The 24,233-nt window shown below is 42.3% G+C and overlaps 1 protein-coding gene, 1 long non-coding RNA gene and 1 other non-coding gene across 3 annotated transcripts; 2 read left to right on the plus strand and 1 right to left on the minus strand.

The window, feature by feature from the left end:
• Positions 1-10: 10 nt before the first annotated feature.
• LOC115166715 (uncharacterized) lies at positions 11-1,142 on the minus strand. Its single transcript, XR_003870348.1, has 2 exons — positions 307-1,142; positions 11-132 (listed from the first exon to the last, which is right to left on the minus strand). It is a non-coding gene; the product is annotated as an uncharacterized LOC115166715 (long non-coding RNA).
• Positions 79-23,490, plus strand: LOC115166697 (elongation factor 1-gamma). Its single transcript, XM_029720413.1, has 11 exons — positions 79-150; positions 2,522-2,599; positions 2,871-2,951; positions 3,364-3,427; positions 15,364-15,506; positions 16,677-16,820; positions 18,579-18,708; positions 19,215-19,443; positions 21,600-21,772; positions 22,561-22,685; positions 23,132-23,490. The coding sequence occupies exons 1-11, from the start codon at positions 139-141 to the stop codon at positions 23,288-23,290; spliced, it is 1,338 nt and encodes a 445-aa protein (XP_029576273.1). The 5' UTR covers positions 79-138; the 3' UTR covers positions 23,291-23,490.
• LOC115189672 (small nucleolar RNA SNORD36) lies at positions 3,165-3,240 on the plus strand. The gene has a single exon (XR_003876973.1). It is a non-coding gene; the product is annotated as a small nucleolar RNA SNORD36 (small nucleolar RNA).
• Positions 23,491-24,233: the final 743 nt, after the last annotated feature.

Raw genomic sequence — 24,233 nt, forward strand, 5'->3', positions numbered from 1 at the left:
TCATATTTTCTTTTTTTGGGCAAAATGCCATTTATTTTCAGCATTTTCAGTCGACGTTTGATTTCAGCGACGCGCCCCAACAGGCAGTAAATACGTCACTGGTGCGCGCCCTGTTTCTTCCTTTCTCTCGTCCTAAAGATGGCGGCAGGGGTGAGTAAGATGGAGAGATGCCTTGTCACTTAATTGTTATTTGCTTTTCAGCAACCATCTGTACAAAATCGCCCCCATCCGTCCACTTATCCATTACCCTTTAGTATATCTGACACATTTAGCCCCTTTAAACGTCATTGCTATGTTTATTTTTACCTCTCATAAAGTATTCCTTGACGATGCAGCATAATAGCATTTGCGATGGTAAAATGACGCCTCTTTCCGTACCTTGTGCCACGTTGGGTTCTGCAGAGTCCGTGACGAATAATGAATGAAATTACTTGCTCTCGATTTTGTACCTCCCGCGTGTCATGGCTTATTTACAGCTTTTATTTGCAAAGTATCCAAATATTGCCATCCAGAGTCTCTGGGTAGCATACTTGTGGCTACTTAGCTAATTAGCTAGGTACCTAATGGAAAGTAGGTATCAAATTAACTAGTTTGCTTGCTGTTTGGATAGGATTGTGGTCAACTTTAGGGGTAAGCCACTACCAATGCAGGATATTCATTTTGATTGCCAAAGCATCTTTGTGATCCGCAAGTGCCTTAATAACTTGGCATAACTTTGACTTTAGCAAGCTCAGTAGCCAATGCAAGGAAGTGAAATTTAAAGGGGTGTAACCTCTGCCTGCATTGGTTGTAACAATAAAAAATCGGCCGATAAGGTTTACATATCCTGTACATTCCCAACACCAAGGGTCTAAGTGAGTTGCTTGTTCTATAGCTGTTGTGAGATATTAGGAATACATTTTTGGCACTGGAATTGCAAACAAATAGTTTTTTAAGCTGTTTTACTGACATCCCCCTGATGTATTTTGGCTATGCATTATTAAAAATGTTTTTTACCAGCAATCAGCTTCTAGGCTAGCCCAAAGCCTGACAGATGGCGATATTCAGTCGTTTCATCTTACCGTCCAAAGTTAGTGTATACAGCAGGCTATACGCCCCTATCCCCCGTGGTTAGCACATAAAACATCCATTCCATAACTAATATCTAGGAATGCAGGTCTCGGGATGTTGCGTATTGAGTTCAGCCAATCGGGCTGCAGCAGGCTGTTTACCACTGGCGAAACGCAGGGCACATCATAAGGATTAGCATTAGCTTAAAATGTTGTTAAACTATTAGGCTATTTCTTCACATTATAAGCGTAGCAATGAGCACAGGACAGTAGGCTATAAGTGCACATTTTCCAAAATGCAATCAATTTGCTGGAACACTCATTCTCAAAATAGACCGCAAATGTGATGCCTTTTAGTGCATTATTATAAAGGTTTATTTTTTATGATGAAAATTATCTTCCCCCAAATTTGGTATTTGACTGCGGTCATGACTCGTGACTGACCAGTGACCGTAACAGCCCAAAGTAGGACTAGGCTTTTTTATCTGGCTGGGGAAACTGTCCCATACTGTAGGGTGTCTACACACTGCCCCAAGTGGTTGAAAACAAGATTTCATAAAATTTCACTTCTTTGTGTTTATAAAATACATTTTACCAAGACAAATATAATTATTCATGTTCTGAATTGTTGAGTGCCATCTTTCTCTAACTCATCAACATTATATCAAAAAAAGTAGAATTTGGTAACCTAATACAAACGTTAATAATCACAGAGCGACGCTGCTTTCTCACACGGTCTTGAGGATTTTACATGTGGTTAACGTCTGCAAAGTTGTTTCCTCAGGTCGCTGAATTAACATGACACGAGCTGAATTCAATCAAAAGGCTATGAAAATAAAAAGCCTGCTGTGCGCTCAGTGCTCCGTTGACATTTTACAGAGATAGGCTTGTTTTTGTGAGAAATCGTTGAAAAAAGAACAGGATTTTTTTTTTTTTGTCATTTTAGCCGACGCTCTTATCCAGAGCGACTTACAGTAGTGAATACATATATATATATATATATATATATATATATATATATATTTTTTTTTTTCTGTGCTTGCCCCCCGTGGGAATCGAACCCACAACCCTGGTGTTGCAAACACCATGCTCTACCAACTGAGCTACAGGGAAGGCTATGCTAAATTGGCATTAATATGAAAGGCGTATGCTAAATTATTAAAATACACTTTAATTTTTTTTAATTTGACTTTTATTTAACTATTTTATTTAAATTGGGGCTGCAGGGTTGCCTAGTGGTTAGAGCGTTGCACTAGTAATCGAAAGGTTGCAAATTCAAATCCCCAAGCTGACAAGGTACTGTTAGAAACCACTAGTTATGTAACTACTAGTAAGTGATTCCACTAGTAAGTGATTCTACTAGTAGTTCCTGCCTAAACAACCACCACCTGGATCTAGAAGCACTACTGTGTACAAGGTTTTTCTTCCCCGTTTAATATAGTTGTGATGGTTCTCTCTCCTCCCTTCCGTAGACTCTGTACACGTATCCAGAGAACTGGAGAGCCTTCAAGGCTCAAATTGCAGCCCAGTACAGCGGTGCACGCCTCAAGGTACTACACGTTTAACCTGCCTTATCATATGTATTTATTCTTATTGTCCTGTGATTTGTTTTTAAATGTTTGTATTTATATTGTTTTTACTACGGCTGTAACGATGACAACGTAACTCTGTTTACACAAGTAGCCCAATTCAGATCATTTGCCACCAATTCGTAATTTGACCGATCAGCTCTATTGGGCAAAAGATAAGAATTGGGCTGCCTGAGTAAACGCAGCCTAATTTCTCTTGGGATGAATAAAGTATCATCTCATCTCTCTTAAGGTGGCCAGCAGCGCCCCTGCCTTCACCTTCGGGCAGACGAACCGTACCCCCGCCTTCCTCAACAACTTCCCCTTGGGCAAGGTCAGTTTCTGTATCCATTTTGTAATGTGATCCATCTGAAATAGCACCCTATTCCCTACACTGTGCACTACTTTTGACCAGGGTCTTATATAGGGAATAGGGTGCCACTTGGGATACTGCCATGGTTTACCTTGTACACATCCTTGAACTTGGATGATAAGATGTTGTATTGTCTGTGTTAGCAGCGCTATATTCCCAAAAATAGTTTGTATGATGCAATGATGATGTTTTGAATTTCTTCACCTGAAATAATCATGAAGTTTTATTGAGCTTTTTAACCCTGAGCATCAGACGTAAACATTGGCTATTGGTTGGTGTCTCCCAACTAGGGACAGGTGTTGAAAATGGACTCCCAACTAATCAAATAAATGACTGACTCCGTTTTCCTTTTTAAACTGTTCCCCCTCGCCAGGTTCCAGCTTTTCAGGGCGATGACGGCTTCTGTCTTTTCGAGAGTAATGCCATTGCTCACTACCGTAAGTCTGCTTTTCACATCCCGTCTTTTTCTGAGCCTGGAGTAGACAAATGGGACCCTATCCTCTATATAGTGCACTACTGTTGACCAGGGGCCATAGGGTAGTGCACTACTGTTGACCCATGTGCCATAGGGCAGTGTTCGCTCAAAAGTCAGGTCTGCTGAGCGCAAACTTGGAATGTTGTGAAAATTCTGTGCAACTTCCGGTGTGCGTTTAACGTGAACACTGAGGCTGTACCAGCTTTAAGTTAGTGGCCATCCATCCCATAACATTTTAACATGGAAATAGCTATTCTATCATTCAGCCTACAGTAGCAGCCAATGTGGGGTGTTCAATGTAGGCCTACATTCCATGAGACTTTTGAGAAAGAAAAAAAACATGCAGAGCCTGACATTAACCTGATTATCCACTTGTCCTTCAGATAAGGAGGAGACTGAAAAATGTTGTGGTTGATGCAAGAAACAAAATAAAATGCATTATTCCCATACCATTATTACAGAGAATCAGAGAATGTATGCTACTCTCTGCCTATCGGCTACTTGGCTCATTCAAGCCTGTCTCAAAATAAATCATCTCCCCTTTGAGGCAAAAGAAAAGCTCTTTACTTGACTCGCTTTTCAAAGATGGCTAGAAATGCACACGTTTTGTGTTCTTGTTGGAAGCAACCACTCCACCATTGCTGACTACAAATTATCTATAACTGGGCTAATAACTCAAAGTAGCAAAGGATATGAACAAAATGTGCATGTGGCTACATGCAGCTCTTCCTTTGATCTCAAAACAAGCACATCTACTTACAACTGCTCATGCTGTAAACACAGTCCAGTTCTAAGTAAATGACACAGATCCATATATGGCAGTGGTCTATTTGCATATAGGCCTACTGTGGCTCTGATTGGTTATGGCGCACCGGTCTGTAGAATACATGCTTAGTTGCTCAATAGAATTCTATTCCGATTCGTTCTGCCTACAACCCAAAATCTTTTGCGTAATTAGCTTTGCGTACTAAGTCTTGTGTAGTTTTGTTTCAGTATGTTGGATTGAAACTGACTAATATTGCGTTGATTCGATCACAATTCCCACAGTAAAGGGAAATGTTGATAGTGTTAACTAATGGGGGAAAACTCTAGAAAATGGAGTGAAGTTTAATCTCTTGCTTCTCTGTGGGTGGGGGGGGCAGATATTTAATCTGCAAACTCATCTGAGAGGGAAAATTGTCCATACGGTAGTGTACTATATAGGGAATATGGCCCTGGTCTAAAGTAGTGCACTATATTGGGACTAGGTGTTATGTACTCTAGCCCTAAAATAATCATATTTAATTTACAGTTAAGACCTGAAGCTAGTTCAATTGGACACTAGGCGTTATGTACTCTAGCCCTTCTACATTTTCTGTGGACTAAAAGTGCCTGAAGATGGATTGTTTTGATCCTTACATTTTTGAAATTTATTTAACTTTTATTTAACTAGGCAAGTCAGTTGACCTCTCTAGGGTGTGTGGGACGCTAGCGTCCAGTGAAATTGCAGAGCGCCAAATTCAAAAACAGAAATACTCATAAAAATTCATGAAACATACAAGTGTTATACATCGGTTTAAAATATTAATTTCTTGTTAATCCAACCACAGTGTCAGATTACAAAAAGACTATGGCGAAAGCAAACCATGTGATTATCTGAGAACAGCGTCCATCAGACAAATCATTACAAACAGTTAGCATCCAAGAAGAGGAGTAACAAGTCAGAAATGGCATCCCTTACCTTTGATCCTCATATGGTTGCACTCCGAAGACGCCATGTTACACAATAAATGTTTGTTTTGTTCGATAATGTCCCTCTATGTCCAAAAACCAACCTTTTGCTGGTGCGTTTTGTTCAGTAATCCAATGGAACAAAGCGCGTTCACAACACACAGACGAAAAATCTAGAAAGTACCATTAAAGTTCATAGAAACATGTCAAACGATGTTTATAATCAATCCTCAGGTTGTTTTTGTCATAAATAATCGATCATATTTCAACCGGACAATCAATAGAAAAGGGAAAACAAGAAAGGCACGCTCCCGGTCAGGCGCAGGACTCGTGTCTGGAAATTTCCACTGTCCTCCCATTGAAAGTGCTGTTTCTCCCTCATTTTTCAGAGTAAAAGCCTGAAACAATGCCTAAAGACTGGCCACATATTGTGGAAGCCATAGGGATCGTGAACTGGGTCAAAAGTCTTTGTATGGTGGATAGGCTTTCAATGGAAAAACTGCCATTTCAAAAATAAAAGCATTTTCTGGATGGATTTTCCTCAGGTTTTCGCCTGCCATATCAGTTATGTTATACTCAGACATTATTTTAACAGTTTTGGAAACTTTTTAGTGTTTTTTTTATCCAAATCTACCAATTATATGCATATCCTAGCTTCTGGACCTGAGTAGCAGGCAGTTTACTTTGGGCACCCTTTTCAACCAAAATTCCGAATGCTGCCCCCCTACCCTAGTGAGGTTAAGAACAAATTCTTATTTACATTGACAACCCACTGTTCCCCAGTAGGCTAAGTGCCTTGTTCAGGGGCAGAATGACAGATTTTTACCTTGTCAGCTCGGGGCATTCGAACCAGCAACCTTTCGGTTACTGGCCCAATGCTCTAACCACTAGGCTACCTGCAGACGGGTGGCCAGCTACCCTCGTCCTCCTCGATAGCTGCCCTCATGCAGGGTTAGGTTTCCAACTGCCCTAATTCAACACCTGAATATTGGCTGCATCGGGTGTTTGTCTGGGGATGCAACCTTGGTCTTCAGCCCCATTCTCCATCCTTCTTCCAGTGTACATTTGCACACTTTCTCACATGGATTTAACTTCTTTGGGCTATGTGGGACGTTAGCGTGCCACCTGTGGCGCACCCTATCAACAGCAGGTGCATTTCAAGAGCGGCAAATTTGAAACCAAATAAATGTCAAAATTCAAGTTTTTCAAACATACAACTATCTGGCACCCTTTGAAAGATAAACATCTCCTTAATCTAACCACGTTTTCCGATTTCAAAAAGGTTTTACGGCGAAAGCATAAAGTTAGGTTATGTTAGGAGAGTACATTGACAATAGCTGTGTGTAGTATATTGTCAATTCAAAGACAGGCGTCACCAAAACCATAAAATCAGCTAAAATTATGCACTAACCTTTTACAATCTCCATCAGATGACACTCCTAGGACATTATGTTAGACAATGCATGCATTTTTAGTTCTATCAAGTTCATATTTATATCTAAAAACAGTGTTTTACTATGGCGTTGATGTTCAGGAAATCGTTTCCCTCCAATACCGGCAGTCAAGTCATCACAACAAAATAATTAATTAATATTAGAAAACATTGGTAAAATATTATATTGTCATTCAAAGAATTATAGATTTACATCTCTTGAACGCAATGGACTTGCCAGATTTAAAATTAACCTTACTGGGAAATCACACTTTGCAATAATCTGAGCACTGCGCCCAGAAAAATACGCATTGCGATACAGACTAACCGCCATGTTGGAGAGATCTAAAATCGAAAATACTATGTAAATAATCCATTACCTTTTGATTCTCTTCATCAGATGTCACTTCCAAAGAATCCCAGGTCCATAACGAATGTAGTTTTGTTCAAAAAAGCTCATCATTTATGTCCCAAAACCTCCGTGTTGTTAGCACATGATCTAAGCCAGCCGGACTTCACATCACGAACGGAAAAAATATATTTCCGTTCGTTCAAACATGTCAAACGTTGTATCGCATGAATCATTAGGGCCTTTTTTAACCAGAACATGAATAAAATTCAAGGCGGACCATTGGGTTCTCTTTTAAAACGTTTCGGAATGAGAGTACCCACCATCAACTCGCACGCCAGGTGTCTAATGGGCCATCGCCGTTCCAAAGCTCTTCTTCAGTCAGATCTCACTGTAGAAGACTCAAAACACTTTGTAAAGGCTGGTGACATCTTGTGGAAGCAATAGGAAGTGCCAAAATATTCCTCAACCCCTTTGTTTTTCAATGGCATAGGCTCAAAGTCAATTCAACACATCAGGTATCCACTTCCTGTCAGAATCTGTCTCAGGGTTTTGCCTGCCAAATGAGTTCTGTTATACTCACAGACACCATTCAAACAGTTTTAGAAACTTTAGGGTGTTTTCTATCCATATATAATAAGTATATGCATATTCTAGTTACTGGGTAGGTGTAGGAGGCAGTTAAAAATGGGCACATATTATTTCCAAAATTCTCAATGCTGCCCCCTAGCCCGTAGAGGTTAACAAGGTTGGGAGAATTGGGACTCGGCCCAAGCCTCTTTAGCCAGTATCAAACCAGAGGCCTCATTATCAATATCTGATATGCATAGCTAGATCTGCTATCATGAAAAATGCATACCCAAAATCCACGTGAGATTTATAAAAAAAATCTGAGCCTGTAGTGGCTCACTCCCCCTGTAGTGACTGGGTAGTGTCCTCTCCTGTAGTGTCTAGTAGAGAATGGAGGTGGTTTGAGGCCCCGTGGTCTCCTGTAGTGTCTAGTAGAGAATGGAGGTGGTTTGAGGCCCTGTCCTCTCCAGTAGTGTCTAGTAAAGCAGGGTTTCACAAACTCTGTCCTGCTTCTTCCCTTGGTTGAAAGTTTTTAGTTTTTTGCACTAGCACTACACAGCCGACTCAAATAACCAACTCATCAAGTATTGATGATTTTAAATCAGCTGTTAAGTGATAGGGCAAAAAAACAAAATGCGCACCCAGAGGGGCCCCGTGACCGTGTTTGGGGAAACCCTGTGCTAGAGAACGGAGATGGTTTGAGGCCCTGTTGTTTCCTCCGCGACAAGGTTATAGGTTAACCTCACACAGAAAACAAGGGAAATTGTTTGTAACTTTGTAATTTTTATTAGGATCCCCATTAGCTAACGCCATAAAGCTAGCTAATCTACCTGGGGTCCAACACCAATTAATATATAAGATATTACAAACATTCAACAAGTAGACAATACAGATATTTAAAATACCTGACAGGAAACATATTTAACATTCAGTTAATACTTTCTATTTCCTGTCCAGTCACATGGTCTATCACAGATGTTTTTTTTTTTTTTTTTTTCTTGAAAGTGGAATTACTTTTTGCCTGAGAAATATGGATTGGTAAAAAGTTCCATTCAGCTTTAGCGATTTGTCCTAGTAATTTGTTTTTAACGTGAAGCCATGAGATTCTGATGCATTTTAATAATATTCATTCGGTTAGAGTAATGAAGAGATAATCTGGCGGCCCTGTTTTGAGCCATTTGGAGGTTTTTATATCATTCTTTGCAGCAGATGACCGTATAACTGGACAGTACTCTAAGTGTGAAAGGACCAGGGATTGAATCACCTGATACAGAGTGCTAGATGTTACATACTCTGAACATTTTTTTGCAACCGCAATTCCCTTACCCATCTTAATAACAATATTATCTATGTGTTCTGACCATGATAAAGCTGCTTCCAACATGACACCTTGTAGTTTAGTTTTTTTTCACTTGATCTACATGGGTTCTATTCATCAACAAATTCAAATGGGCGTCATCAGCAAGCATATATCTTGAACCAAATACAATACATTTAGTTTTAGAGATGTTCAACACCAATTTGTTCATATCAACCCAGTCAGACACCATTCTTAGTTCACTGCTCAGTACATCTGTTAGCTCATTAAATTCTGATGCTGCACTATACATTCTAGAGCATGGGTGTCAAACTCTGGGCTAATTATATTTGGCCGGCGAGACAATACCAAATTACTACTAGAGCTGGCCCGCCGGTATTATACAGCTCATTCACCGCTAATACTACGAATCCCATAATGCTCTGCTGTTGTTTTCTCGCGCCAATCAGGACAGGACCCAGAAACGTCCTCTCCTCTGTGACAGTAGTCATAGCAACATAGCGCGCTGACAGTTGTAGCGTCTATCCCTTCCCAAAAATGGCGAAAAGAAAGGCAGAAAACAGGAGCTTTCTGGACAAGTGGGAGGCAGAATATCTGTTTACATATGTAAAAGACAAACCTGTTTGTCTTGTTTGTGGAGTCAACGTGGCTGTAAGTAAGGAGTACGACATTAGACGACACTATGAAACGAAACACCATGACAAATACAAGGACCTGGACATGACTCAAAGGAGCCAGAAAGTAGAGGAGATGAAAAGAAGTTTGGTTTCACAACAGAATATGTTCAAAAAAGCCACATCACAAAGTGAGGCTGCTGTAAAGGCTAGTTATATAGTGGCAGCAGAGATCGCAAAATCAGCCCGGCCCTTTAATGAGGGAGAGTTCGTGAAAAAGTGCATGATGAAAGTTTGTGACCTCGTATGCCCAGAGAAAAAGCAAGCATTTTCAAACGTGAGCCTGAGCAGGAACACAGTAGCTGATCGCACATGTGATCTTGCCACCAATCTGTATGACCAGCTGATGGAAAAGGGAAAAGATTTTGTTGCGTTCTCCCTCGCTGTGGATGAGAGCTGCGACGCATCTGATACTGCTCAGCTGTCAGTCTTCATCCGTGGAGTGGACTCAAATCTGTGTGTTACAGAGGAGCTATTGGGATTCAAATCAATGCATGGCACAACCACAGGAAAGGAAATCTTTGAGGTTTCCAAATGTGTAACTGAAATAAAGCTGCCGTGGGATAAACTCGTTGGATTAACGACAGATGGTGCGCCAGCGATGTGCGGTAAAAAGAGTGGACTGGTGGGCATGGTTCGGGAGAAGATGCGGGAAGGGAACTGTGCAGGTGAGCTAACTGTTTACCACTGCATCATACATCAGGAATCACTGTGTGCCAAAGCCCTAAAGATGGAACATGTTATGACCACAGTAACACAGGTAGTTAACTTTATAAGAGCCAAAGGTCTGAATCACCGCCAGTTTAAATTTTTTCTAGAGGAGTGTGGTTCGGAATACGCAGACGTGCCGTATCACACAGAGGTGAGATGGCTAAGCAGAGGAAAAGTACTGAACAGATGTTTCGAGCTGCGTGAGGAAATATGTCAATTCCTGGAAACCAAAGGGAAGGATACAGCAGAGCTCCGGGAGCAAAAGTTTCTGTGTGAGCTGGCCTTTCTCTGTGACATCTCGAGCCATCTCGATGCGCTGAACCTGCCGCTTCAGGGGCGGGGGCGCATCATCACAGACATGTACGCTGCAGTGAGGGCCTTTAAAACTAAACTGTGCCTGTGGGAGAATCAGATGCTGCAAGGAAACCCTTGCCATTTTCCCTGCTGCCAAACCATAAAAGCGCAGATCTCTACCGCCGTGTTCCCATGCGCACAGTTTGCTGAAAAACTCAGTGTTCTCGCCGCTGAGTTTAGCCGGCGATTTACCGACTTCGATGTCCAGAAATGTAGGTTTGAACTGCTTAGTAATCCCTTCGCAGTTGATGTGGAAAATGCACCAACCAACATCCAAATGGAGCTGATTGAACTCCAGTGCAACGACACGCTGAAGTCAAAGTATGATGCTGTGGGCGCCGCACAGTTTCCACGGTTCATCCCTGACACAATGCCTCAGCTCCGCACCCAAGCTGCTCAGATGCTCTCCATGTTCGGCAGCACTTATCTATGCGAGCAACTTTTCTCCTCGATGAAGATGACCAAAACAACTCACAGGAGACGTCTGACTGATGAACACCTTCGCTCGATACTGAGGATTTCTTCAGCTCAGAGCCTGAGCCCAGACATTGATGAACTAGCGTCCAAGAAGAGATGCCAGGTATCTGGCTTGGGCACATCAGATTAGATCAGTGTGCAATAATTAACGTTTTCTTTGTGCACTTTTTCTTGCTACAAGGCATGGGCTTGAATGGTTGATTGATTTATTAATTTTTGTAAAATTATTAGCCAGTGGAAAAAGTTTATTTTGGTATTTAAATCAGAAGGCTGCAAATAGAAAAGAGACATACGATTTTTATTTAAATTTTATTTATTTAATAAATGAATGCCATTGATGTGTTCTTTCATTTGAAATTCGATTTTGCATGTCTCCACTATTAAATTATATATTGTATGGTAATAAGCGATGCTTGTTCCATATTCAGTGTTAAAGCAAAACTTGTTTGGGTCCATATTAAAAGGTTAATTTGTTCAATGTTGGCCCGCGACTTTGTTCAGGTTTTACATTTTGGCCCACTGGGTATTTGAGTTTGACACCCCTGTTCTAGAGTAATCAGCATATGTTACCACTCTTGCTTTGTTCATTACTGAAGGTAAATCATTAGTAAAGTAGAGAAGAGAAGTGGGCCTAGGCAGATTCCTTGAGGAACACCACGGTGTATGTCTTTACTATTTGAAAAGCTACCATTAAATAACACTTTTTGCCTTCTCTTGGATAGATGGCTTTCCATCCAGGATAGAGCTGCATCCTTAAAACCATAACATTTGAGTTTTCCTAGTAACAGTTCATGATTAATTACATAAAAAGCAGCACTGGAATCCAGCAACACTGCACCAACTAACTTCCTATCATTCATACTCTTTAACCAATCATCTGTCATTTGTGCTAAGGCCGTACTCGTAAAATGCCCTTTGTATGCATACTGGAAACCAGTTATCAGACCACTACATGAGAAATAATCCTTGATTTGTACAGATATAATTTACCTAACACAGGCAGCAAGTTTATAGGCTGACTATTAGAACCAGTGAATGCAGATTTTTTTTATCCTTAGGTAGTGGAATAACCTTTGACTCTTTCCAGACTTCTGGGCACACCCCATACATCAAGCACTTATTAAAAATATGAGAGATTGGGCTAGATATTTGGTTAGCTGTAATTCTAAGCAAATTGGTGTCCAGACTATCTGTACCAGGTGCCTTGTCATCTGAAAGAGACAACCGCATCCTTTCTACTTGGTGAAATTCAAACCTGCATTGCTTCTCCTTCATGATACAGTCTTTTATAAGGGTGTATGACATGGAGCCATCAGTTGGAATCATAGCATTCCTCAACTTGTCCACTTTGCCTGTAAAATATTAAAGTAGTTTGCGATGTCATGTGGTTTTGTAATAAATATACCCTCTGATTCAATAAAAGACGCAGACATGTTTGAATTTCCCTACCCGTAATAGCGTTCAACGTTCTCCATTTTTTTTCCCCATCACTCTTTACTTCATCAATTTTGTGCTGATAGAATCCCTTCTTCTTTCCTTTGTTTAGATGGTCACAAGATTTCTTAATTTACAATAACTTTGCTCATCAAACAAAGTACTAGATTTATCTGCTACTTTTCTGGCATCATAACGTTGAATTATAAAATTTCTCCGCTCATCATCAATCCATGGGGCACCGTTTGACCTCACAGTGCATTTTCTTAAAGGGGCGTGCTTATCAGCTATACTCATAAATAATTTCATAAACAAATTTAGTGACATTTCAGGATCGTCCTTACTACACACTTCTAACCATTTAACATTCTTAATCTCATTCACAAATTAGTCCTGATTGAACCCTCTGGAGGACCTGCGGTAGATTTATTTTAGGGCCAGACTTTGGTATTTTAGTTTTCCTAGTGAGTTCAACCAAGTTATGATCACTGTAACCTAGTGCCACTGATACAGCTTTAGAACAACGTTCAGCCATTGTTAGTAAAAATGTGATCGATACAAGTTGATGATGTAATACCAGACCTATTAGTGAACATTCTGGTTGGTAATGTCATAACTTGGGTCAGGTTACATTCAGTTGCAACAGAATCTTTGGACAGTTTGTATTAAAAAAAATCCATATTCATATCTCCCAAAAAATATATTTCCCTATTTTCATAAGATACCTTATCCAACATTTTGCAAATTACATCAAGATATTTCACATCAGCACTAGGTGGCCTATAGCAGCAACCAACTACTATAGGTTTTAAAAGTGGTCAATACACATGTACCCATAGCGCCTCTAATCCATTCAACATTAAGTCCTTACGTTGTTTTATTGGAATGTGACTCGATGTAAACTGCAACTCCACCCCCATATATATGTCTGTCCCTCCTGAACAAATTGTATCCATGTATAGAGATCTCAACATCCTCAAAAGAAGAGTCCAAGTGAGTCTCTGATATTACCAATACATCAATATTGTTTGACTGCACTAGACAGTATATTTCATGAATTTTGTTCCTTTAAACTGCGTATATTCAAGTGAGCAATTAACAGACCTTTCTTTGGTAGATTTACAGTATATGTCCAAACATAAATCAGTAGTTGGAATCTGAGAGAGAGATACTCGGTGTGTTTATGCAGGGCTGAAATTACTCGTCTGTCGCTCCTCCTAACTCCATGGGAGGGAGGGTAAACAGTCAGTTTGTCATACCTCAGATATGCTGTGTCACCTCGTTCTCTTGCAGCCTTCATGGCTGGTATTAGTTCCTTTCTTCTTTGACGGACTGAATCTGAGAAATCCTCATTGATGAAGATGAAGGACCCTTTAAGGCGATTGGCTTTTTCAAGGACTGCAAGCTTATCCTTGAACCTGAGGAATTTCCCTACAATTGGCCTGGGTCTGGTTCCATTCTCACCACTAGTGACCCCTGGTTTCCCAGACCGGTGAGCACGTTCCAGCTCTACCTGTTGATCCAATTGTAGCTCCTCATAAAAAAACAGCTTTTGAACTTTGACCTCTGATTCAGCCCATGTCTCACTTCGGCTCTCCTGGATATCATCTATTACAAGATGATTTCTCCTGCATTCTCCATCCAGGTAATCAGCCTTCCCAGACATGTTCTGGAGGCCCTCCCTAACTGGTGATTTCATTCCGCATAGAGGAACAATTTCTGGAAAGTGTATCCTGTGTGGTCTTCAATACATCCACATCCTTCTGTGTGAACTGAAGGCTTGTTTTAATGTCTTGTACATCTTTAGTTAGGTCGTCCAGCCGTTGGTAGAATCCATGATCATTTGTATGAAGCTTTTAAAGTTATTTTTCTGCTGAAGTATCATTTCCTTATAGAAAACTTTCTGCTTCTCCAAGAGTTCATGTACCTTCCCAGCAGAGATGTAATCCTCGTCTTTTTTCGGAAGCGTGATAGTAGGACGAGCCCTCTATTCACTCCGTGAAATGAGACGCCAGCAGAAAACTCTATTAATCTGTGATCCTTAAACCGAGACAAATTGAAATCGCTGGTCCTAGCCACAAGGGCTAACAGCTTAGCGTGCTTGGTATCCAGCTTAGCGTGCTTTGTATCCAGCAATAGTAGCCCTGGTTCTCTAGCTTCATAGCTAGCAGCTAGGCTAGCTGCTTTGCCAATGTATTACCACCTTGTTTGAGCTAGGATCCCTGGACATATATCAGCGGTCCCAGCGTTAACGCTAACTGCTTCCCAGGATCCAGATTTGAATAGGAAAACTACTGTCAGCTTTTATCACCTAACTAGGTAGTTTATTGTTAAAGTTAAACAAGGCGAGTTTTTATTCTTGTATTGTGCGAGATGGCGGTGTTAAACTCTTATGCTTAAACGTTGGTAAATGCTGAAATTATTGAAGGGGGTGGGGTGGGACTACTACTGTTAGCAAACAGTTAACGTAACACTTGAATCTTTTTCCTTATCAATGGCAACTGTTTATATGGTTCACAGGCTCTTGACCCAAGTTGGTAGTTCCATCCTTAGAATTGGAGACTCAATTTCCCTGGTACAGCACCAAGGTGTTTTATAAGGAGTAACACCAGTGCTTCAGTGGGAAAGCCCTACTGGTAGAGTATCTGCTCTGATCCTTGATACAAGTCATGACTGGACTGTGTTTTCTAAGGCCAATGGGGCTGGAATGTCCACCAAATCGCCATATCCACCTTTTTTTTTTGTAAACATGGATTGAAAAGATACAGATCATGCAGCACTTTCCATGGATTCACTGCCCTTCGGGACGGCATTACCTTGTTAAGATCTGTGCCCACATTCTCATCGTATGTACTGTCTTCTCCTCCAGTGAGCAATGAGGCCCTGCGTGGCAGCAGTCCCCAGGCCCAGTCCCAGGTGCTTCAGTGGGTGAGCTTCGCTGATGCTGAAATCATCCCTCCAGCTTCTGCATGGGTCTTCCCTACCTTGGGAATCATGCAGTTCAACAAACAGGTATGTACTGTTTATCACTGTATACTGATGCAGCTACTGGAATTACACTGTAGATGATCAGATATCACAACCATGGTGGGAAATTTAACCTTTTTAATCTAAATTAATCTACCAGCCACTCATTGTTTATCAGCAAAATATTTTTTCTTTTTCGCCTACTTTATGTAGCTAGCTAACAAATTCATGCATTTGCCTAATTGTCCCTGATTTAGAAGATAATGTTGCACAAGCAACATGCTAATATAAGCCTACAGCAGCACTGGTATCAGGCTATATTGCCTAGCTAAGTGTGCTCTGACTCAGTACATGTATTAGCTAGCCAGCTAACTAGCGATTTAGCATTAGTCTAATACGGATTTATTTTCGCCACAACATGCTAAAAAAAAGACAGACTAGCTGTTTGCAGAAATCCTGCTTTCTGGAATATTCCACTGGGTACAAATGGTATTTGTTTTGTTAAACATCTGAGTACTGAGGTCTGCTCTCTGGGGGGGCTCTAGTCCTGAGGTCTATCGTGACGGACTGCTCTCTGGGTGGCTCTAGTACTGCGGTCTATCGTGACGGACGGCTCTCTTTACCCCTGTGGGATATTACTGCAGGACATAACTAATAATATTTACCTACAAATTTACCAAAGTAGTTTTAAAGTTCACCTCTTCCTCTAGTTTTATTTACATTATTCTAGAAGTTATTTAATGTAAACTTTCTCCAGGCCTTCATAGCCTATCGTCTATTTGGGCTATAACACAGAACATGTTTTGTGATATCTCCACTGTGATCTTACATTTTGGTGGGGGGGGGGGGGCGCTAACCATCCCAATTTGGTTGTAACGTTCACACCCATAGTCTGTATTGCTGTTACTGTATCTCTCACAACACCTAGAGAATGTTAAGTCACATACTATAGCAAGCATCTAATGTGCTGCATGAATTTTTTTTTAAATTCAGAAGGTGGAGGCAATGGGCAACGTAACTTCACACTGGTAGTATAACATGACATAGCATTAGTCACCTAAACAAATTTCTAAGTGTCTTAGGAGCTAACTTATCTGTTCTGGTTTAAGGTTACTCTGCTCAATGCTCAAATATTTGCTATGTCTCTCACCCTGTAGCCTCTAGACTTGCACAGTGTAATGTATCCATTGTAAATGTAATGCATTGCCCCCCCAGGCAACAGAGCAGGCCAAGGAGGAGGTAAAGAAGGTTCTGTCTGTCCTCAACCATCACCTCAACACCAGGACCTTCCTGGTTGGAGAGAGAGTCAGCCTGGCTGACATCAGCGTGGCCTGCAGCATGATCTGGCTCTATAAACAGGTTTGATATTCTGTTTTACTGTTATGACAACAAATACCTAGGGGCTTCATGTCCTCTGACTTAGTCTAGGTGGGCGTTTCCATATCCATTCCTCAAGAAAGTACCTCTTGAACTGCACACATTTTGCTTCAGTTAACTAATCAATGGCTTGTTGAATCAGGGAACCTTTATATTTAAACATAGGCTGTGTCTCATATTGGCTCCCTATTAAGTGCACTTTATATAGGGAAGTGTTCCATTAGGGTTTACCAGAGACAGTAACCCTAGTGATGGACTAGAACACGCTAGTGTTCCATTCAGGATGGTTTACCAGAGACAGTAACCCTAGTGATGGACTAGAACACGCTAGTGTTCCATTCAGGATGGTTTACCAGAGACAGTAACCCAAGTGATGGACTAGAACACGCTAGTGTTCCATTCAGGATGGTTTACCAGAGACGGGGTAACCCTAGTGATGGACTAGAACACGCTAGTGTTCCATTCAGGATGGTTTACCAGAGACAGTAACCCTAGTGATGGACTAGAACACGCTAGTGTTCCATTCAGGATGGTTTACCAGAGACAGTAACCCTAGTGATGGACTAGAACACACTAGTGTTCCATTCAGGATGGTTTACCAGAGACAGTAACCCTAGTGATGGACTAGAACACACTAGTGTTCCATTCAGGATGGTTTACCAGAGACAGTAACCCTAGTGATGGACTAGAACACACTAGTGTTCCATTCAGGATGGTTTACCAGAGACAGTAACCCTAGTGATGGACTACAACACACTAGTGTTCCATTCAGGATGGTTTACCAGAGACAGTAACCCTAGTGATGGACTAGAACACACTAGTGTTCCATTCAGGATGGTTTACCAGAGACGGGGTAACCCTAGTGATGGACTAGAACACGCTAGTGTTCCATTCAGGATGGTTTACCAGAGACAGTAACCCTAGTGATGGACTAGAACACGCTAGTGTTCCATTCAGGATGGTTTACCAGAGACAGTAACCCTAGTGATGGACTAGAACATGCTAGTGTTCCATTCAGGATGGTTTACCAGAGACGGGGTAACCCTAGTGATGGACTAGAACACACTAGTGTTCCATTCAGGATGGTTTACCAGAGACAGTAACCCTAGTGATGGACTAGAACACGCTAGTGTTCCATTCAGGATGGTTTACCAGAGACGGGGTAACCCTAGTGATGGACTAGAACACACTAGTGTTCCATTCAGGAGGGTTTACCAGAGACGGGGTAACCCTAGTGATGGACTACAACACACTAGTGTTCCATTCAGGATGGTTTACCAGAGACGGGGTAACCCTAGTGATGGACTAGAACACACTAGTGTTCCATTCAGGAGGGTTTACCAGAGACGGGGTAACCCTAGTGATGGACTACAACACACTAGTGTTCCATTCAGGATGGTTTACCAGAGACGGGGTAACCCTAGTGATGGACTACAACACACTAGTGTTCCATTCAGGATGGTTTACCAGAGACGGGGTAACCCTAAAACACACTCAATGGAGATTGAAAAAAAGAATGAAAGGGTTTTGAATTCAGGACTAGGCTTAATCTGGGTCCGGGAAACTGTACGATATGGCTTTGATGTCTTATGACTTAGCCTACCCTTATGACTACACATATCACCTCTATCTACAAACATGACCAATGTATGGGAAACATTAGCCTAAATGCTGCATCTTTTGTTTAGAGTAGTGGAGCTGTCCGTGTGTCTTTTAAATGTCCCTCTCCTCCTCCTGTAGGTCCTTGAGCCTTCCTTCCGCCAACCTTTCCCCAACGTGACCCGTTGGTTCCAGACCTGCGTCAACCAGCCCCAGTTCAAGACCGTGCTCGGCGAGGTCAAGCTCTGCGACAAGATGGCTCAGTTTGATCGTAAGGACCAACTGTAGAAGAAGGGATTCTTCCACATGTTCTAGTTCCATTATATAAAACATTTAGTTTTCTATGATGCATTGTGTTGTATTTTCTGCACATTTTGACACATTTTGATAGATGTCTAAATGAAAAATAATTGGGAGTTTGTTTTCATGGAGAAGATTTGAAAAGTTTTATATGAAGTAATTTGTCACCCACCCAAGACCGTACTATCATGACAGAGGCATCCCCCTCGTTGTGAAATCTAATCCTTGGGAGAATGACACAGGACTTTGGCACAGGTTAAAGTAGACCCAGTCTACAATAATCTGACTAGAAGACCTGGGACAATAGTTGATATATTATGAGCGGTGCCTGTACGTCCCTCTTCAAGCACTGATGTATGCTAATATTGTGGTCTAATGGTAATAACGTTTGTTTTGATGTTGAAAGATGCAAACACAAGGAAACACTCGGTGTAGTACACTACACTGGATTTGTTATTGAATGTCTTTATTCTCCAGCCAAAAAGTTCACTGACATGCAGCCCAAGAAAGACGGCCTTCCCAAGAAAGACACCCCTCCCAAGAAAGAGAAAGCTGGAAAGGAGGCAGGCAAACCTCAGGAGAAGAAGGATAAGAAGAAGAAGGAAGAGAAGGAAGCTGCCCCTGCTGAGGAGGAAATGGACGAGTGTGAAGCAGCTCTGGCTTCAGAACCCAAAACAAAGGACCCTTTCGCTCACCTGCCAAAGAGGTACATCATATTTCCACATACATCAGACCTGAGGGTTATACTTGCGAAGCTGGATTAATGAGTTAGCCAGCTAACTTGCCTAAATATTGTGATGTAACTTTTTTTTTTTAAATGTTAAAATAAGCTTGTCATGGTGTAATTGACTCAACAATTTAAAACACTTGGAGAATTTTTGTAATCTTGTGTATTTGTATTATGTTATATTTATAAATTGTGGTGATGTAGGGCTCCCCCATAAAATAGATATCAATGAGACTCCCTGCAAAAAAAATAAAGTTTAGCTTTCTTAATGAACCAGAAAAACAAAAGTTATTTTGGGTTGTTTATCCAAGTTAGCTGGCTAACTCATTGATTCAAAAAGGGGGTATATTATAAAGCTGGATCAATGAGTTAGCCAGGTAACTTTGATTAGCAACCAGAAATAACTATAGATTTTCTGGTTCGTTTAAAAAAGCCAATCTTTAACCTTCTTTCAAACACCTTTGAGGACTGGGGGCTGTTCCAGAAGGCTGGATCAGTGAGTTGGCCAGCTGTCCAAAGTTGCTTGAAATAACTGAATCGTTTTTGAGGAATAGACTTAAAATTATCATGGCGTAACTATCTTGTACATATGTAGCTTTTTTCTTTTTTAAAGGACCAATGCTGCCGTTTTTATCTCAATATCAAATCATTTCTGGGTAACAATTAAGTACCTTACTGTGATTTGTTTTCAATTGAATGGGCCAAAAATGAACAAAACTAGCGTTGTAGCAAAGAGCAATTTCTCAAGCAAGGACTGTTTGGGTGGCAGATGAGATGTTATTGGCAGAGAGTTTTGAAGTTCTCTTATTGTTTTATTAACTAATTTAATGCTAAGTGATGTCACCAGGCAGGCCACAACTCCATCACACCAAAACAGGCTGATATTTCAGGCTTAATAAAACATTCCCAAACAGTTCCTACACTAAAAGGGCATTAATATGTTCAAAATGTCACTGTTATTCCAACCTCAGTGTGGAACTGCAGTGTTTGTGTAAATATAAAACGCAGGAAAATCCCGCTTTTGACAACCAAAATCCCCTTTAATCAACCATAAAATCCTAAATTACATGTGGCTATAAATTAGTTGAATAATAATCTTGCTTACTGGAATACTCCACTTGGTAAAAACCTGAGGTTTATCCTGATGGACTCATCTCTGGGGGCTCTAGTACTGAGGTCTATCCTGATGGTTTCTGGGGGGCTCTAGTACTGAGGTCTATCCTGATGGTCTCTGGGGGGCTCTAGTACTGAGGTCTATCCTGACGGACTCCTCTCTGGGGGGCTCTAGTACTGAGGTCTATCCTGACGGACTCGTCTCTGGGGGGCTCTAGTACTGAGGTCTATCCTGATGGTCTCTGGGGGGCTCTAGTACTGAGGTCTATCCTGATGGTCTCTGGGGGGCTCTAGTACTGAGGTCTATCCCGATGGACTCGTCTCTGGGGGGCTCTAGTACTGAGGTCTATCCCGACGGACTCATCTCTGGGGGGCTCTAGTACTGAGGTCTATCCTGACGGACTCGTCTCTGGGGGGCTCTAGTACTGAGGTCTATCCTGACGGACTCGTCTCTGGGGGGCTCTAGTACTGAGGTCTATCCTGACGGACTCGTCTCTGGGGGGCTCTAGTACTGAGGTCTATCGTGACGGTCTCTGGGGGGCTCTAGTACTGAGGTCTATCCTGACGGACTCGTCTCTGGGGGGCTCTAGTACTGAGGTCTATCGTGACGGTCTCTGGGGGGCTCTAGTACTGAGGTCTATCCTGATGGTCTCTGGGGGCTCTAGTACTGAGGTCTATCCTGACGGACTCGTCTCTGGGGGGCTCTAGTCGTTAGAAATGCCTCATTAGCTTTACCCTCAAATCTACTGCCATTAGCCCTGTGGGATATTACTGCAGGACATTACTAATAATATTTTTAAACTGTTTTTCACTTTGTCATTATGGGGTGTTGTGTGTAGATGGATGAGGGAAAACATGAATTGAATTAATCCATTTTAGAGTAAGGCTGTAAAGTAAGAATGTGGGAAAAAGTTGAGGGGTCTGAATACTTTCGCGAATGCACTGTATATATTAACCTCTGAGTTATTAGGTGACTAGTCTCTCCCCCTGTTCTCATGATTCCTCTCTCCTCCTTCCTGCAGTGCGTTTGTCATGGACGAGTTTAAGAGGAAGTACTCTAACGAGGACACGCTGACTGTAGCCGTGCCCCACTTCTGGGAACACTTTGACAAGGAGGGCTATTCCATCTGGTACGGCGAGTACAAATACCCCGAGGAGCTTACCATGACCTTCATGAGCTGCAACCTCATCATGGGTGAGATACCTACCACAGCCATCCATAGGCTCGACACCCACAGCCATCCATAGGCTCGACACCCACAGCCATCCATAGGCTCGACACCCACAGCCATCCATAGGCTCGACACCCACAGCCATCCATAGGCTCGACACCCACAGCCATCCATAGGCTCGACACCCACAGCCATCCATAGGCTCGACACCCACAGCCATCCATAGGCTCGACACCCACAGCCATCCATAGGCTCGACACCCACAGCCATCCATAGGCTCGACACCCACAGCCATCCATAGGCTCGACACCCACAGCCATCCATAGGCTCGACACCCACAGCCATCCATAGGCTCGACACCCACAGCCATCCATAGGCTCGACACCCACAGCCATCCATAGGCTCGACACCCACAGCCATCCATAGGCTCGACACCCACAGCCATCCATAGGCTCGACACCCACAGCCATCCATACCACAGCCATCCATAGGCTCTATACCCACAGATCCACAACCTTCATGAGCTGCAACCTCATGGGTGAGATGTAGAATAGAGTCATAGCTCCACACGTATCAGACTCCAGCTGATAATTTCAGAAGTAGTGTGATCCATGTACGTTGTACTGTAATGTGATGGTTATGTCAACAGTTCGTAGGGACGACTCGATAGTAAAGGTTTAACTTTCATGTTAATCTCACTTTTCACGCCGCATACAGCTGTGTATTTCGTCAAGGATTTCACATGTAGCAATCATTGTCAAAAATGGAATGTTGGAGTCTGGGGGGTACTGAGAGCTGCTTCATCTTTCAGGAATGTTCCAGCGACTTGACAAACTCCGCAAGAACGGCTTTGCCAGTGTGATCCTGTTCGGCGGGAACAACGACAGTAGCATTTCTGGAATCTGGATCTTCAGAGGACAGGATTTAGCTTTCACTGTGAGTTTCTGATTCCCCTTGGGGTGGAAGGTCATTTAGTAGACAATTCTTGTCCATTATTCCCCTGTGGAATAATAAAGTTGACTGAACAGTCTTGGGGATAAACTGGGAACTGTTTTCCCAGACTTATATTAAGCGTAGACCAGGATTAAACATTTAAATGTTCCCTTGACCAAGCTTTTTAGTCCTGGACTGAAGTTGATCTGTGTCTGGAGAACTGGGCATCAGAGAGAATTGGGAGGTCTACTGCAGTTCTGAATTGAAAACGTGCTCTTGGAGAACCATGTGCTACAACTGTATACAATTTGAGTGACTTGGTTAATCTTGTTAGTCTCACCAAGCATTTATAAACCCTACAGGTTCATTCTTCTGTCCCAATGTTGGGTATTCAATGATTGTATGCTTGCGTTTAGTTGACCACCTATCATCTCTCTCTCCCTGTGTAGCTGTCTGATGACTGGCAGATCGATTACGAGTCTTACGCCTGGCGCAAACTGGACCCCGACAGCGACGAAACCAAGACCATGGTCAAGGAGTATTTCGCTTGGGAGGGAGAATTCAAACATGTAGGAAAACCCTTTAACCAGGGCAAGTGCTTCAAGTGAGCAGCGTGGAGGATGATGGCACCATGACCCCTATACGTCCGCCATTATACATCAACACCTTAACCTAAGGACATTCAACCACCTTAAACTGCACTTGGACCTTCTCTAACTGATCTTCAGTATGAGTGGATTGTGTCTCAATGGTCCCAACAGAAGCGGTTGTTTTGAGTTGACAAATAAACATGTTTTCCACAATGCCATTTTCTGAATTTGTTTTTTGGTGATGGAATTCCCCCCCCCCCCCCAAAAAAAAGTAATGGTAGATGACTTGTTTTACTTTAGATCATTTTTGTTTTGTGGCCTTGTTGTATCCCATCACCTAGCTACCCTGTTTTTAAGCCTGAATTTCCTTTCGGTTTTAGCCGGGGTACCAGTCTGAGTAACAGTCCCTTCTCTCCACCTTAGGATTCTCCCGTCTCTCCACCTTAGGATTCTCCCTTCTCTCCACCTTAGGATTCTCCCTTCCCTCCACCTTAGGATTCTCCCTTCTCTCCACCTTAGGATTCTCCCTTCTCTCCACCTTAGGATTCTCCCGTCTCTCCACCTTAGGATTCTCCCTTCCCTCCACCTTAGGATTCTCCCTTCCCTCCACCTTAGGATTCTCCCTTCCCTCCACCTTAGGATTCTCCCTTCCCTCCACCTTAGGATTCTCCCTTCTCTCCACCTTAGGATTCTCCCTTCCCTCCACCTTAGGATTCTCCCGTCTCTCCACCTTAGGATTCTCCCTTCTCTCCACCTTAGGATTCTCCCTTCTCTCCACCTTAGGATTCTCCCGTCTCTCCACCTTAGGATTCTCCCTTCCCTCCACCTTAGGATTCTCCCTTCCCTCCACCTTAGGATTCTCCCGTCCCTCCACCTTAGGATTCTCCCTTCTCTCCACCTTAGGATTCTCCCGTCTCTCCACCTTAGGATTCTCCCTTCTCTCCACCTTAGGATTCTCCCT

This window comes from Salmo trutta, chromosome 3 (assembly GCF_901001165.1).
Source record: "Salmo trutta chromosome 3, fSalTru1.1, whole genome shotgun sequence".
In the NCBI taxonomy this organism is placed as follows: domain Eukaryota; kingdom Metazoa; phylum Chordata; class Actinopteri; order Salmoniformes; family Salmonidae; genus Salmo; species Salmo trutta.